Source organism: Lontra canadensis, unplaced genomic scaffold (assembly GCF_010015895.1).
Source record: "Lontra canadensis isolate GAN:19392208 unplaced genomic scaffold, GSC_riverotter_1.0 scaffold20, whole genome shotgun sequence".
Taxonomy (NCBI): domain Eukaryota; kingdom Metazoa; phylum Chordata; class Mammalia; order Carnivora; family Mustelidae; genus Lontra; species Lontra canadensis.
In genome coordinates this window covers 6508320-6525783 of record NW_022631014.1, presented here as the reverse complement: position 1 = coordinate 6525783, position 17464 = coordinate 6508320, and the positions used below count along the sequence as shown (strand labels likewise).

The following is a 17464-nucleotide window of genomic DNA, read 5'->3' as shown; positions in this document are numbered from 1 at the left end:
TCAGAACATCCTCCTACACCACCTAGTCAGCTGGAACTGCCCTGTCAGTCTCTTAACTGTAGCAATTTTAAGAATTCTTCATCCTCAAGGGGCATCCTCCTTCCAGGGATTTGGGCAAACACCTGAGGCAGGTGTCTCTCATCCTAAGTCCAGATCCCTACAACTTCCCTCAGTACAGAACTCATGTGGATTTGGAGGATAAAGATGCTTGGAGCTAAAGCTGACATTCACATCTGGGAAAGGCTAGATGGGCACTTCTCCCAAGACCCTTTTAGCAAGCTCCCAGGTCAAAACTATTTTCACAATTCTAAACAGTATTTGCCTTTTTAACTTTCCTCCTCTCATATTTGTACTGTGAAGTTTTCCTGAGACTACATAAGGTGTGATAGGACAACAGAATGAATGCAGAAGCAGATAAAAAATCCAGCTGTCTTCAGACATTAAAGCAATTTGCATATGTTAAACAGTGCCACTCTTCTAAGTGTTTTAGCTTTGGAAAACATTATTTTCATTAAAAATGTTAACATGTTTTTGTTATTTTAAAATGAATGATTTTTTTTTTTTTATTTGACAGAGATCACAAGTAGGCAGAGAGGCAGGCAGAGAGAGAGAGAGGAGGAAGCAGTCTCCCCGCAGAGCAGAGAGCCTGATGTGGGGCTCGATCCCAGGATACTGGGATCATGACCTGAGCCGAAGGCAGAGGCTTTAACCCACTGAGCCACCCAGGTGCCCCATGAATGATATTTTTAATGTTTCAGCTTTAATCTTGAATACAGTAAAATCCATAATAATTAACCATATAAACAAAAGCACTTTGGGGCCCCTAATTTTTAAGAGTGTATAATGGGGTCCTAAAATAATAAAGGTTTGAGAATGGCTAGGCACATTACTTTAATATCAGCATAACTAGGCAACAATTAAAAACAAAACGAAAAGTTTTAAACAGGAACTAGAAGTTGTTGATCTCTCTGCCCTTCCCCCTCTCTCTGCAACTTGGAAACCCTAAAGTCCATGTAAGAAGTGTGACTACCCCAAAGCCTACCTACTGGAGAGACCATATGGAAAGACCAAATATGAGGGATGAATGAGAAGCTCCAGGTGTTCCAGCCCTTAGCCATTTGAGTCTTCTTGGCCCAAGTAGCAGACTTGTGAGTAAAGAAGCCTTCAGATAGTTCCAGTCGCCCCAGCCAGCCCCTAGATATACCAGAGGTTTATGATAAATGGTGGCTGCTGTTTTACACCACGTAGTTTTTAGGTTGTTCTGTGAACACTCCCCAGGAATAACCCTCAACCAATAGCTGATGTGGAGTGGGACAATTCTGAGGCAAGCGCTTTACTCAATTCCCCAGAGTTCCCTTTGGCAACTTTCACTGTGGGAGCACTTCATAAAAGGCATCCTTTACTGACAGTCTTTCCTACCCTGTCTTCTTTCCCACCTCTACCTTTGTTTCTTACACCACTAAAAAACTACCTGTATTAGAATTCTCATCTTAAGGGTCTCTGGGGGAAAGCAAAACTGACAGACCACTGAAGTTGGACACACACTAAGGAAAAGATGAACAGATATGATTACATAAAAAGTGGAAAATCTGTAAGAGAAAGACAAAAAGAAAAGGGTGAGGAAGAGAACTGCAGTACATGATTAAGGGTTAATATCTTGACTATGAAAAAACCTGACGGGGCACCTGGGTGGCTCAGTGGGTTGAGCCTCTTTCTTCGGCTCAGGTCATGATCTCAGGGTCCTGGGATTGAGCCCCACATCGGGCTCTCTGCTCAACGAGAAGCCTGGTTCTCCCTCTCTCTGCCTGCCTTTCTGCCTACTTGCGATCTCTTTCTCTCTCTCTGTCAAATAAATAAATAAAATCTTTTAAAAAAAAAAAGAAAGAAAGAAAAAACCTGAAACATACTAACTGCAATGGATCAAGGACTCAGGCATTTCTCAAAAGAACTCATATGACCAATAAATTCTCAATCTTACTTAGACTCAAAGGAATGCAAATTAAACACAGAGGCACATTTGCCTATCAGACTGGCAAACATTTAAAGATTGCATTTATTTATTTGACAGAGAGAGAGAGCAGGAGAGCACAAGCAGGGGGGAGCGGCAGAGAGAGGGAGAACCAGGCTCCTTGCTGAGCAGGGAGCCTGATGTGGGGATCAATCCCAGGACCCTGATATCATGTCCTGAGCTGAATGCAGATGGTTTTAACCGAATGAGCCACCCAGAAGCCCCAAGACTGGCAAATATTTTTTGTTTTGTTTGGCAAACATTTTAAAAGACTGAAAAATCTGTGTTAAGTGGATGATGAAATAGGCATCCTTTCCCATTGCTGGTGGGAGAGTAAATCAGTAATCATAGATTGTGATTAAGTAAAATATATTCAAATATAAATCCAATATACTCTTTGACACAGAAATTCTGCTTCTCAGAGCTTACCCTCAGGAAATGAGTGGAACATGCACATGGCTACAGTACCAAGGTATTTATAAGAACCTTATGTATGATGAAACAAGTTTGGAATGAGCTAAACTATCAATAGGAGACAGGCTAGACTGTGGTACAACCATACAGCAGTACACTATGCAGCACTTAAATGACACAAGGTACACGTACTCAACAGGGTTTTTAAGAATCCACATGGGGGTTCCTGGGTAGCTCAATCGTTAAGCATCTGCCTTCAGCTCAGGTCATTTCAGGGTCCTGGGATGGAGTCCCGCATCAGGCTCCCTGCTCAGCGGACAGCCTGCGTCTCCCTCTCCCACTCCCCCTGCTTGTGTTCCCTCTCTAGGGAAATAGGCAAATAAATAAAATCTTAAAAAAAAAAAAAAATCCACAATGTAATGTGAAGTGAGAAGGCAGACTTCCCAACAGTGTGCAAAACAACCTCATTTTCATTGTAAGACATACCACATAACCAAACTATTGGTCAAGGTTGTACCTGCAGGATGAGATGCAGGGGATTTATTTTACAATAACAATGTATTTCCATTCTTAAGAATGTAACAAAGGGTAGAAGAAATGAAATCAAATTCACCTAGCAACAGAGAAAGTCAACTAATAGAGAAAGAAGAAACTGCGGTTACCCTGGGTAAGGATGGTTTCTGCCTGGAAAACCAGGCCTTCAAATTTGCAGGGATGCAGGATACTCAATCTAGGCAATTTCAGCCCAGTTTCCGTAGACTGTAGTTTAGAACAGAGTTGCTAAGGGTCTCAGAGGGGTGACTTTTGACAAGTTCACTCCTGCCTGTCACGGCCCAAATACGTGTTCAATAGTGACCCAGTGATGTACTGCATCTTCGGGTGAAGATCTACAACAGTCATTCACAGAAAATGAGTACTACTGCTCCCATCTCCAATTTACAGCCCTGTGAAAGCCGTCAGTAACTATTATGGGGGTTAAGGTGTCCTGTGCTCTCTCATTAAAGGACAGATCTGGCCCTAGTACTATAAAAGCTTCTACCGACACTACCGCTCTATCCTGCCATCTCCTCCCTCCTCTCTTCAAATCAGGCCCTCCCCTAACCTCTTCTTTATACCACACTCCAGACAGAGTGCTGAGAGAGAGACTGAACCCAGGGAGAGAATGCAAACCCTTCAACAGTATAAAGCAAAGGGGCTCAAGTTTATACAACAGCCCACAAATATTTTTCAAAACAAGACACACCCACCAAATACCAATGGTTAGCAAAGATGATCCGTTCAATGTCTAAATAGTCGAGATATCTAACAGTCAATTTATCTAATGGTTATTAAGACACAAAATATCTGAAGTGGATGGCTCTAACTGCAGGTAAATTGCGCCTTAAAAAGTAGATAAAGGAGAAAAATACTCTAATATGTATAGAGAAATTGATTATTTTAAATTATTCTTTCCTCTAAGCAGACTCCCTCCTGAGCAGAGAGCCCAATGCAGCCAAAGGCAGACAACTGACTGACTGAGCCATCCAGGCGCCCCTTATTATTCCCATTTTAAAGATGGGGAAGTAGGGGCACCTGGGTGGCTCAGTGGTTTAAGCCTCTGCCTTTGGCTCGGGTCATGATCCCAGGGTCCTGGGATTGAGCCCCGCATCGGGCTCTCTGCTCGGCGGGGAACCTGTTTCCCTTCCTCTCTCTTTGCCTGCTTGTGATCTCTCTCTGTCAAATAAATAAATAAAAATCTTTAAAAAAAAAAAAAAAAGATGGGGAAGTATTCAGAAGGTTAAGTGAACGTTAAGTGAAGGGTCTATACAAAATCCTAAAGCTAGGAAATCACACTTCTGGTCAATACAACCCAGGCTTTCTTTCCTACAATGATTTTTCCCCCCAATACATCCATGGAGTTTCCAATAAAATTATCTGCTTTGGACTCCCCACCAATTTTGTTTAATCACATTTACTACTCTGCCTTTCCTACCTTATTATTTCATTTGTCTTTTATACTTGGATGGAAGCTAGAATTACAAACAAGGAAATCTTGTGACCTGCTAGAAGGTTATTAAAATTTCTTAAAAATTGATTCAGATTTGTTTTGTTTTTTATGTACATACCACATGGAGTACTACTTAGTGTGGAGGAGAGGGGATTTTAATAATAATGTGACAACTATAAAAATTGAGAACTTCCAGCTTAATGAAAACCAAAGATGGTTTTGGGAAACAAGCATCAGTTCAACTGAGTAATAGTCCAGATGTTATGTTCTTAAATTGCAAAAAGAATAAGCAATACAATTTTCTTTCTTTTCTTTTTTCTTTTTTTTTTTTTTTAAGAACTTTAAGTGGGGGAAAATGCTAAAAAGGAGGTATAGAATATGATACCTACTTTCCCAGCTCAGAAGTCTGTTTGGTCCACTCTACTCCATTCCATTCTAGTCCACAGTGCACTGGGAGGTCCAGCAAATCATTGGAATGAATGACCTCCACTGAAATGGAGGTCAGCTCCTGCCTGAGGATACAATATCACCCACTGCTCAATGCTCTGTGAAGCTGAGGCCTCTGCAACCTCTTTGTTCCCTCCCTCTCCATTGCAGGATCTACAGCTCAGAACCACCAGGAAATCACAGGGTCAGAAGGTGAGGAGAACTACTTACTGCACTTGGAGAGTCACTGGCTTCCTTCTTGGCCCCAGAAGGCCAGGAGAGAAAGGCAAAGGCTGTTTACATTTGCAGAGGGCTGAGAGTGTGAATAAGGGAGGCTATGCCCTATGGGTCAAATACAGGGCTGCATTTGGAGGGGAGAGTCTGTTCTGGCCTCTTGTTCACTGCTAAACCTCATCACCAAATCTCTGCCCTGCTGTCTACGTATCTTCTTCTAGCTGAGGAGAGGAGACGACAGCTTTAACAAAACTCGGTGCTGCAGCAGCTGCTAAAGCAGCCCAAGTTGGAGCACCCACATGGGACATTTCACAGCCGACCAAGTCTAACAAATTTTCTCCTAGTGCTGGTAAGCAGACACATGTGACCTTCACCAGTGGCCACTGACCAGCTACCATTCTGGCTTGTAAACTAACACACACAGTGCATATGCTACCACATGCTAAAACCAGGTGCTTCCTAAAATAATTCTCATCATGTAATATTTAATAAGAAAGGAGTGCAGAGCATAACGCCCAAACAGAAAAGGATCCTAACAAAAACATCAGCTAGTAATTCCCAATTTTATATGAAAAACACTTGCAGAGAATTAACTGCTAAGGTTTATGTCTATTCAGGCTAAGTTTTATGGAAAACGCCAAAAGGCAAGAAAAGTTCTGAAAGAGAGGAGGCAGTTGTTCCAAGCCAAAGGTGAGGAGCTTGGCTGAGAGGTATGAAATGTGGCTAACAGTCCACATATATGATTGGAAAATAAGGTTAAAGAAGAGAAGGACATGAAAAATGAAATGAGAGGGGAAGTTTTAATTTCTTATTTTTTTCCCTTTTTAAAGGGAAAAAAAAATAACCCCAATTTAAGTACTGGCGCAGAGGGAGAAGACAACTATCTCAGAACATATACACAAAGATGATAGATTGAACCCATGATACCAACTTTCACTCCTTCCCCAAACTCCGACAATATGACAGTAAAGATTTTTAAAGGCATATACCTACAAAGATGGGAAGAAAAGGAAAAGGGATAATATTCACAGAAGTTTGGAAGTTAGGAGGCAAACTGGCAAGTGGTAAAGGATTCGACATGATATATCCAAGAAGCTGAATCCTCAAGTGGCTGTGAAAAAAGCCAAAAATCAAGCCCAGGTAGACCACATAACCCTCCCTAAAGACTCAGGAATCTGTGGTGCCCGAGGAGGCTGAGAATGAGGCAGGGGAAGGTTTTAAAATAAGAACTGGTTAAAAGTGTGTATCAGTGGTCCAATTCCAAGACCGTGTATGACAGGTGGAATTCTGAGATGGGCAGCATGATGTCCTCCCGCTAATACACTCTGACCTCCTCCATGTGAGCATGTATGGACAGAAGCTGTGACTTGCTTCTCCCTAACAGAATAAGGCAAAGCTGACTGGACACCACTCTTGGATCAGGTTATGTTTTCTATAAATTGTTATTACATAAGACTCAGTCTTAACTGACAAGAGAAAGACTGTCCTGCTGGCCCTGAAGGAGCAAGCTGCTATGATGTCAACTGCCCAAAGAGAGGGCTAGAGAACTGCTGCTGTGGCCTCTGGGAGCAACTGACTTCAGTCCTATGGCTGCAAGGAAGTAAACTCTATGTCACAACTGCATAAGCTTGGAAGCAAACCCTGAGCAACAGATGAGCACACAGGCTAGCTAGCTGGTTCCTTGACTGTAGCCTAAAAAACCCTGAATAGAGGTCTAAGCTGTGCCCCAACTCCTGACCCATGTGAACTGTACATACTAAAATGTATGTACTGTTTTGAACTGCTAAAGTTGTGGTAGTTTGTTACACAGTAATAGAAATCCCGCCTGACGGGGGTTTATTTTCTGGAGAGGTTTAAAACTGAGGGTCTCTGAACCAGGGGACATTAATATGGATGAGGGCAGAGGTGCTGTACTGACAATGAGCTTATGCATGGCCAACAATAAGATCCCCAGTTTTCTTTCTCAACTCCCAGAACAAAGCTTGGCCTTTACCCTCCAGGCAGTCTCCTTTGGGGGATGTTAACAGCCTAGAGGAAAAGTCTCCCTAACTAAGTTAACAGATAACCAAGGAACATGGTTCTTCTCTAAAATGGCAAACAAAGATCAAAACAAACTAGAAGACAGTCAATTAGAGAAAACAGAATTTAGAAAGAAAATTTAAAAATAAATGAAATTACTAATATCCAGAGAGACAGAAGATACTACACTGATGAAACAAGGATATGGGTAAAACAAAACAGTATTCAGAAAAGAAAAAGGAGGGTAGGGGTCAGGTGCTGATAATGGGCAAAGGCAGTCAAACGGTACAAACTTCCAGTTATAAGATACTAAGTTCTGGGAATATAATATATAGTATAGTTAACAATACTGTATCATATACTTGAAAGGTGCTATCAGGTAGATCTTAAAAGTTCTCATCACAAGAAAAAAAAACTGAAACAATGGAGGTGATGGGTGTTAACTAAACTTACTGTGGTGAAGTCATTATGTAATATACACATATATCAAATCACTACGTTCTACACCCTAAACTAACACGATGTTATAATTGTATCTCAATAAAGTGGGGGCAGGGAGAAAAGAAGAGCTTTTAGAAACTAAAAATGAACGCAAACATACTTCAACATAATAAAGGCCACGTGTAACAAACCCACAGCTAACATTACTCAATGGTCAAAAACTGAAATTTTCCCTGTAAGATCAGAACAGGATGAGGATGTCTGCTTTCACCATTTTTATTCAACATAGTACTAAAAGTCCCAGCCACAGAAATCAGACAAGAAAAACAAACAAAAGCCATCCAGTTGATAAGAAGTAGTAAAATTGTTGACTATCTGCAGATGACATGATCCTATATACAGAAAACCCTAAGGACGCCACCAAAAAACTATCAGAATAAATGAATCTAGTAAAGCTGCAGGATACAGACTATACTGAAATCTGTTGCGTTTCTATACACTAATAATGAAGTAGCAGAAAAAGATCTTATGAAAAAAATCCCATTTAGAATTGCACCAAAAATCATAAACTATCTAGGAATAAATTTAACCAAGGAGGTGAAAGACCTACACTCTGAAAGATACTGATGAAAGAATTTGAGGATGATATAAACAGAAAAACCATGCCCCTAGATTGGAGGAATATTTTAAAATGCCCATACTACCCAAAGCAATCTACAGATTCGATGCAATCCCCACCAAAATACCAAGAGTATTGGGGCGCCTGGGTGGCTCAGTGGCTTAAAACCTCTGCCTTCGGCTCAGTTCATGGTCCTGGGATTGAGCCCCACATAGCGGGGGGGTGGGGGGGTGGGGGGGGTCTCTGCTCAGCAGGGAGCCTGCTTCCTCCTCTCTCTCTGCCTGCCTCTCTGCCTACTTGTGATCGCTGTCTGTCAAATAAATAAAATCTTTTATTAAAAAAAATACCAAGAGTATTTTTCACAGAACTAGAACAATCCATCCTAAAATTCATATGGAACCACAAAGACCATGAACAGCCAAAGCAATTTTGAGAAAGAACAAAGCTGGAGATATTACTGTCCCAGATTTCAAATTATACTTCAAAGTTATAGTAATAAAAACAGTACGGTACAGGGACAAAAACAGACATACAGATCAATGGAACAGAATAGAGAACCAGAATAAACCCACAATTTTATGGTGAATAAATCTACAACAAAGGAAGCAAGAATATACACAATGGGGAAAGGACAGTCTCTGCAACAAATGGTGTTGGGAAAACTGGACAGTTATATGCAAAAGAAGGAAACTAGACCACTTTCTACACCATGTACAAAAATAAACTCAAGATGGATTTAAGACTTAAATGCAAGATCAGAAACCATAAAACTCCTAAAAGAAAACACAGCCAGTAATCTCTTGGATGTGGGCCTTGCCTTAGCAGCATTTTTCTGGACAGGTCTCTTCTGGCAAAGCAAACAAAAGCAAAAATAAACCAGAGACAAACCAAAATACTAAGCTTCTGCACAGGAAAGGAAACTATCAAAAAATGAAAAAAGACAACATGGATGGACTTAGAGGGGATTACAATAAATAAGTCAGACTGAGAAAGACAATGACATATGATTTTACTTATATGTGAAATCTCTAAAAACAAAGCAAACAAGTGAACAAACAAAACCAGAAACAGACTCCTAGATACAGCGGGGGGGGGGGGGGGGACCCGTAACAACTGATAGCTGCCAGAAAGAACGGTAGTGGAGGATGCGCAAAATAAGCAAAGGGGATTAAAAAGTACAAACTTCCAGTTATAAAACAAGTAAGTCGCAGGGGTAAAAATGCAGCAAAAGGAATATATTCAGTAATATTTTATTATCTTTGTATGGTGACAAATGGTAACTACACCTACAAAGGTGAGCACTGCATAATATATAGAATTGTGGAATCACCATGTTCTACACCTGCAGTTGACATAACATGGTGTCAATAATACCTCAATTAAACACACACACAATGAACCAAAAAATTTTCAAAAATATAATGAAGGGTAAAGTTATAATCTCCCCAAAAAGGAAGAAAGAAGGTTAAAAAAAAGAGAGAGAAAACATACAACTTTTTTTGGTACACATGTTTCTTCTGCAGGAATGTAGTTGGAAATGGAAAGACTAAATGAGAATAAATCAGAGGAACTTAAATGCCTACCAAAGCATTTAGATTTTAACAGCTTTGCACCTAGAGGAGTGAAGTGAAAAAACAGTCACTGTTTTAAGAAGTAGGAAACTCTAAATACTGAAAACATCAACCTATTCAGAAATAGGAAGCTACAAATTCAATCTTCAATGAATGAAGCAGAGAGCCTAATTAGGAGACTACAGAAATCTAACAACCTGGATTAGAACAGTGACAGTGAAAACAAAATTATCTGGGGGGAAATCCTAAGTACTTCACTGTGACAATCCCTAAGAGCTATCAATAAACCCAATCCTCTGACTATATCTATACATACATGCCTACATCCAATTCCCACTGAACAGGAAGAAACTGCAAGGGTCCTGCAGGGCCTGCCCAGCCTCCTGGCGGCACGGCTAACCAGCAATCCCACACACTACCATGCAGCACTTACTTAAGTCATCATTTGCTAAAGAAACAAAATTTGAGTTTATGTGTATGATCCTGCATGTTCAATATGGTATTAACATTTCAGAAAACTCTCAAACCATGTATCCTGATTTTAGTTCAGAAAATATTTATCATTAGTTATATGCTTAACTGATACTTGCTTGCTGTTATATGTAGTTAAAAAATACAGCATACATGCTATTTTAGATCCCGTCTAGGTTTCTTCCAAAAAGTTAAAAAAATACCAGGTTTAATATTCTTTTAAAAACACCCTTTAAATGGCTTTATGGCTTTATTTAAATCGGATTTATGCCTTACAGCAAATAAAGATGGAAGTATTTTGGAAGGAAACACATCTCATCAGTATATCTGGCAACTTGGTTGGGTTGTGTTTCTTTTAAAAAGAACCAGGGCTCACAGTTTATAAAGACTCACGAACAGGCACACTCAACACCACATAAGCAAGAGGTAAAAGGAATTCCAACTAAACTCAGGCTAGCCTCTAAAATCCAGCGGATTTTTAACCACTAATGATACCTCTAGCAGAATTTAGTTAACCAAAAGCATTGTCCATATTTAGCCATTTCAGTGTTTCGTGAACGCGCGCTTACAGTAACAATGAGCACCACACAGAGCCACGGGGAGGCACACCAACTAAGACACTGCTGAAGCGATAAGACGAAATCCAAGCAGTCAAGAGTTGTTTCGCAAGACAGCAAAGTTTGCGAGGTGCCCTCAACAGCCTGGGAGGAGGAGCAGCTGCCACAGCAGTCCCAACCCCACAGAAACTTGATCGCAGGACAGAACGTTCGTTCGTCTGTATCCAGCCACGGTGAGAGCGCTTGGCAGCCAGGAGCAGACAGCTGCTGAAGCAGGCGGGCTGACAAAGGAATGAGCCTCTGAGCTCCAGTCTGGTAGAGCAAAATGCCTTTGTCCTTCAGCAATAATCATGTTAATAAGCGCCATCCTTCACGTCCAGGGACCCTTACACATTCGCTTCGTGCAAAATGTACATACAGCACGGTTCTGGAGAAGAGCTGCCTCCTCAAAGGGAAGGAAAGGAATATTTCAGTGGCTCTGGCGGTTGAGGCTGCTAGACATGGAACTGAGATTGTAAGATAAATTTTAATGTGTTTTATGATAATACAATAAACCAATTAGACCGTATCTGTTCAGTATTATGCTATGGAGAAAATTCTTACAAGAGTCACAAAAATGTCTGCTGTCTATTCTCATAAAACTCCAACTAAGAGGATGGTCAACGACAAATTATTAAAACACAAAGTAGACTATTAGAAGATGGATAAAAGGGAATGGAGTAAATGTGAACTCAAATGCAGGTGGCTTAGAAATGGGCCAATATAAACACACAGGCAATTCTCTTTCCTTCCCTCTCACACATGCACGCAAACATGCTGGCTTTCCACCATAAGAGCTCCCGTTCTTTCGCTTGTGAGGTGAAGTGGGAAAAAAGAGGACAAGTATTTAGAACAAATTTCCCAAAATGAATGGTCTTAGTGATGTAGGTCAGTGATTCTTACACACATTTCTAAGACAAACTTTTCATCAAAAGGTAAAGAATAAAGGGAAAAGGATAAAGTATTTGTTTTTCATAAATTTTATTTAAAATAAAATTCTGTCCATTCTGATATCCAGTTCTTCCTATTTTGTGATAAAATTATCTTCCATTTTGTGAAATGTTGATGACAGTAGATGGTAATTTTGTTTTCAATGTCCTTGCAAGACAAAATAGAATTAGCAACCATATATCAGCCCCTTGTGAGTTGAAATTTCAAATTTAGTACTGTAGTAACAGCTTTTGCCTGTAACCCTGGGTGGTTGGTATCTGTCACAGCAATTTTTTTTTTTTTAAGATTTTATTTACTTGAAAGAGAAAGTGCACAAACAGGGGGAGTGGTAGACAGGGAGAGGGAAAAGCAGACTCCCTGACGAGCAGGGAACCCCATGTAGGGCTCGATCCCAGGATCCTGGGATCATGACCAGAGCCAAAGACACCCAATTGACTGAGCCACCCAGGCGCCCCTGCCATTGCAATTTAAACAGCAAAAAGGACTGGGGCTCAACTAGCCCAGCACCTTTCAAGTGTCCTCAGGATCCCAGCTCTCCAGCGGGCCTAGGTTAAGGCCACCGCATGCCACCCCCTCTGCAGCCCAGTGGCACCTCTATCACTCAGACTCCTCCCCAAGAACCGCACACACAATAGCAGCCACTTCCATGTGCACAGAAGGTTCACAAATAGCTCCCAAATCACAAGGAAGTCCTGCCTGTCAGCAGGCTGACACACACTGATTAGAGTCCCTCAAGTGGAAGGTGAAGTGAAACCTCTTTGTGCCAAAACTATTTCCTAAATAAATTTGCTGTTATTCTGTCTAGGCTGGTATACATCTTTAGTTTGACAGGCAACCAAAAAGATATAGGCTTTGGAAAGAACATCCTAAAGCACTAAATGTGTTATTTTATTTTAAGGTCTTCTCCCTTATCTTGGTATCCCTTGCTCCCTCAAACTTCGATTCTCCCACATGAAAATTCCTATCTTCAATTCCCTATTTCTTCTTTTCCCTCTTCATTTCAGAAGTACATGTGCATCTTTCCAAGACAAACATGTGGTCTATCAAATTCCTCTTCCTTTATCACTGAATCCAGCACTTCATTACAAAAAGTTCAAACTTTTCCATGCAAAAAGAAAAACACAACTAAATAAAGCCTACTCCTAAGGATACTCCTAAATACCCCTTACCCCCAACCCTCCCTTCAAGCTATGGGTCTAGCTTTCCCTGGCCCTTTAGTGGCAACTTCCTGCTTCCACCTATGCATACCCTTCCACCTAAGATTCAGTCCTGCTTTACCTCAATATTCCAGTCAATTGTTCTCTTAAATGTACCAATGACCTTCCAATCTCAAAATCAAACAGCATTTCTGACTTTCTTCATCAGCTTTTTGGTCAAGAACTTACCAACCCTGCCTTCTTGAAAACTTTCTTGCCAATCATGACATTAGTTTTCTGATTCTCAGCTTAATTCTCTTACCTCTGATCTCCCCTCTCCCCTTTCTAAAGCCTTTCCCTGTTAATCTGTCAAAGCACAGGGACAAACCCCAAGGAGCTCCCCTTGCAATGTTATGAAGAGTGATGCATTTCATTGGAGGGTTTGGAGGTCCAGAGTGGACTTAATGGGCATTCATGGAAGGAGAAAGCAGAAGACAAAATCAGAATCTGATAGAAATTCAGTAACTCTTAGCATTGACTTAACAGATATTGGGCCTCAACAACACACTAGAAAAATAATGTCTACTACAAAGCAATGACTTTCAAACCATACTCCAGATGGGGGAAGAAAGTTTTGATGTTTTAAATGCTTAATTTCCCTGAAATCTGTTTTAAGAAAGGGTTACAGTGCTTTCAAAAACCTTTAAAAGTACACTTCATAGTAAGATACAACTAAACACACAAGGAACTTGAAAATAAGAACAGCATACAAATTCCAATTCCAACCCTCAGTTTCTATCTGGCAAGTGTGGCCAATGATACCCTCCTACATACCACCTCACTGAACTAAACTGAGAAAAAGTAAAGGAAGTACTATAAAGTGGCTTTGAACCCTACAGCACTATTTAAACCTACACAATTATTTTAAAAGCAGTAAGTACTAAAATTTCCACAGAAATAATGACCACTTGAGTATTAATAATGGCTGTCACAAAAATCTAAAGCTACATTTTGGCTTTCCAATAATCAACTTAATCTTTTCATTTTAAAGGTCAAAATGTAAAATTCCACATAGCTAACGAAAGTATTATACTGATATCAAATAATACAAACGTTAACATATTATTAAGGTTGGGACACCTGGGTGGCTCAGTTGGTTAAGCAGCTGCCTTCGGCTCAGGTCATGATCCCAGCGTTCTGGGATCGAGTCCCACATCGGGCTCCTTGCTCGGCAGGGAGCCTGCTTCTCCCTCTGCCTCTGCCTGCCATTCTGTCTGCCTGTGCTCGCTCTCTCTCCCTCTCTCTCTGATAAGTAAAAAAAAAAAAAAAAAACAACTCTCTCTCCCTCTCCACCTGCCCCTCCCCCAAATTTCTCTCTCTCTCAAATAAATAAATTAAAAAAAAAAAACCATATTATTAAGGTATGTACTGATTAAATAAAATTTAAAAACATACACTTGCAGGAATGGTGGAAATGGTTCCTAAAGACTGCAAATGTTGGGGCGCCTGAGTGGCTCAGTGGGTTAAAGCCTCTGCCTTCGGCTCAGGTCATGATCCCAGGGTCCTGGCATCGAGCCCCAAACGGGCTCTCTGCTCAGCAGGGGGGCTGCTTCCCCCTTCCCCTCTGCCTGCCTCTCTGCCTACTTATGATCTGTCAAATAAATAAAATCTTTTAAAAAAAGACATTTTAGAGACCTACCTTTTTAAACCCAAAGATTGCTTTAAGCATGTCTTAATTTCACCACTACACAGTGAACTCTGTATTTCTACATTAGATACATACCTGAAATAATTACTCTGTGCATCTTTAAGTTGAAAAAATATTCCTCATTTTTAATTTCAAAACTATAATCTCACAAATTACTCTAAAGTAATAAAAAATTATACCTGAAATTATAAATAAAAATTTATAGCTGAAAATTCTAAGATTTCAGAGAACAACCTGCTCTCATAATTAAATGTGAAGCCTCTACCGTACATTTAACTCTCCCATAAAATACTATCAAGAAGTTGGTCAAATGAGTAATTAATCCATATATTCATTAAAAGCAGACATTTAAGGATTAAGTCCTCGCTAATTCTCATTTAACCACAGGATTTAAATTCAGTATTCCACGAAAGCGGTATCACGACCCTAGGTATTTAACAGAAACTCCTAGCTTTTGTAAAGGCCAAAGGTGCGGCTTCCTCCCACAATACACACATAAAAATTATTATTCCTTTACTATCTACTAAGGAAACAGATCCTAATTTAAATTCCTACATACAGACCTTTTTTTGAAAAGACTAATAGCTAATTAGTTAGGACCTATTCAGTTACAAGTGAAGATATCTAACTTAAATGACCCTGAGCCAAAAGAAGAATTTACTGGCCCACATAATTTAAAACACCAAGGGAGGGAGGGAGCACCTGTGTGGCTCAGTCAGGTGGGCATCTGCCCTTGGCTCACGTCATGGTCCCCGAGTCCAGGACTGAGCCCTGCATCAGGCTCCCTGCTCAACAGGGAGTCTTGCTTCTCCCTCTACTCGTGCATGCACACACACTCACTCTCTCTCTCTAATAAATAAAAAAAATAAAACACCAAGGGAGGGCCCAAAGGGATATAGTCATTAAGAGCTCATGACCTCAACTATGTTTTCAGACAGGCTCTCCACACGTGGCGGCTTGGAAAAGTAGACATCAGAAGTTTAAGACTAACATCCAACTCACAGCTACCTCAGGAAAAGGGATAACCTTTTATAAAGAGCCCTCCCCAATACTTTTGCCACAGCTCATATCAGTTCAGATTAGGTCACATACCCCGCTCTGAAATAATCACTGTTCTTAGAAGAATGCAGAACTCTGGTGGGCTGGCTTGAGTCATGTACCACTCCTGGGGGTCAGGAGAGACTCTTGATGGAATGAAAAGGGTTATTATAAAATGAGGGATGGTGGTACCCTAAAGGAATGTTAGATGAACAAATAACATCCATGTCAGTCATGAGGGTGTGCTCCCCAAAAAATACCACTAGAGTGTTTTGAGGAGCAGTGGCAGACTATCAAATGCAAAAATTATACAGGAGCGCCTGGGTGGCTCAGTGGTTTAAGCCTCTGCCTTCGGCTCGGGTCATGGTCTCAGGGTCCTGGGATCGAGCCCCGCATCGGGCTCTCTGCTCTGCAGTGAGCCTGCCTCCCCCTCTCTCTCTGCCTGTCTCTCTGCCTACTTGTGATCTCTGTCAAATAAATAAATAAAATCTTTAAAAAAAAATTGTACAAAGCAGGGCTTTTGGATTACATGTAGTTATTCTCACCAATTTACTCATTTTCAAAAAACAAGTAATTAGTGACAAATGCCTCCTTTTTCCTGCCAACTTTCCTAAATGTATTTAATTTAAATGCTGAATTATGAAGACAAATGTATAACAAACTAGAACTTAATAGTTAAAACTGTAAGGGCACCTGGGTGGCTCAGTGGGTTAAAGCCTCTACCTTTGGCTCAGGTCATGATCCCAGGGTCTTGGGATCAAGCCCTGCATCGGGCTCTCTGCTCAGCGGGGAGCCTGCTTCTCCCTCTCCGCCTACTTGTGATCTCTGATGTCAAGATTTTAAATAAAATCTTTAAATAAAATCTGAAGATTTTAAATAAAATCTTTAAAAAAAAAAGTTAAAACCATACTTTCTTTCTAGAAGGAAGCATAGAAGAAAATCTTTATAATCCTGGGGCAGGCAAAGAATTCCTAGAACACAAAAAGTATGATTTATACAAGAAAAAAAAAAACAAGCTGGACTTAGAAAAATTTAAAAGTTTGGCTCTTAAAAAGACACTAGTGAAAAACCGACACCTAACATCATATTTAGTGGTGAAAGACTGAATGCTTTTGCTCAAGATCAAGACAAACAAATCCACTGTCACTATTCAATACTGTACTAGAAATTCTAGCCAGTGCAATTAGGTAAGAAAAAGAATTAAAACTATCTCTATTTATAGATAACATGATCTTGTACAGAGAAAATCCTAAGGAATCTACTAAAAAGCTATCAGACTAATAGACAAGCTAAGTAAGGCTGTAGGGTACAAAAATCAACATACAAAAGTTGACTGTATTTCTATATTGTTTACCAATGAATAATGGCAAAATAAAAAAATTTTTTAAAGATTTTATTAATTTATTCGACTGAGACACAGCAAGAGAGGGAACACAAGCAGGGGGAGTGGGAGAGGGAGAAGCAGGCCTCCTCCAGAGTAGGAAGCTGATGTGGGGCTCAATCCCAGGACCCTAGGATCATGACCTGAGCCAAAGGCAGACACTTAACAACTGAGCCACCCAGGGGCCCCTAAAATAAAAAATTTTAATTCCATTTATAATACCATCAAAAAGAATAAATTTAGGGGCACCTGGGTGGCTCAGTGGGTTAAGCCTCTGCCTTCGGCTCAGGTCACGGTCTCAGTGTCCTGAGATCGAGCCCCGCATCGGGCTCTCTGCTCAGCAGGGAGTCTGCTTCCCCCCTCCCTCTGCCTGCCTCTCTGCCTACTTGTGATCCGCCCCCCTCTGTCAAATAAATAAATAAATAAATAAAATCCGTATAAAAAAGAATAAACTTAATAGAAGT

General features: G+C 40.5%; 2 protein-coding genes across 11 annotated transcripts in view; one reads left to right on the top strand and one right to left on the bottom strand.

Annotated features, from left to right (window-relative positions):
* Positions 1 to 10927, top strand: part of NKIRAS1 (NFKB inhibitor interacting Ras like 1) — a 49034-nt gene extending 38107 nt beyond the window's left edge. The window contains exons 6-7 of one of the 8 annotated variants that reach the window (XM_032860956.1): positions 5007 to 5048; positions 10762 to 10927. In XM_032860956.1, coding sequence (XP_032716847.1) covers positions 5007 to 5048; positions 10762 to 10817 — 98 coding nt within the window. In that variant the 3' untranslated portion in view covers positions 10818 to 10927. Of the gene's footprint in view, positions 1 to 5006; positions 5264 to 5290; positions 5571 to 10761 lie in introns of those variants that run through there. The other 7 variants (XM_032860961.1, XM_032860960.1, XM_032860957.1 and 4 more) reach the window with 7 other exon arrangements.
* The window catches only part of UBE2E1 (ubiquitin conjugating enzyme E2 E1), an 80900-nt gene that overhangs the window by 12113 nt on the left and 51323 nt on the right, over positions 1 to 17464 (bottom strand). The gene's annotated exons all lie outside the window — the stretch shown is intronic.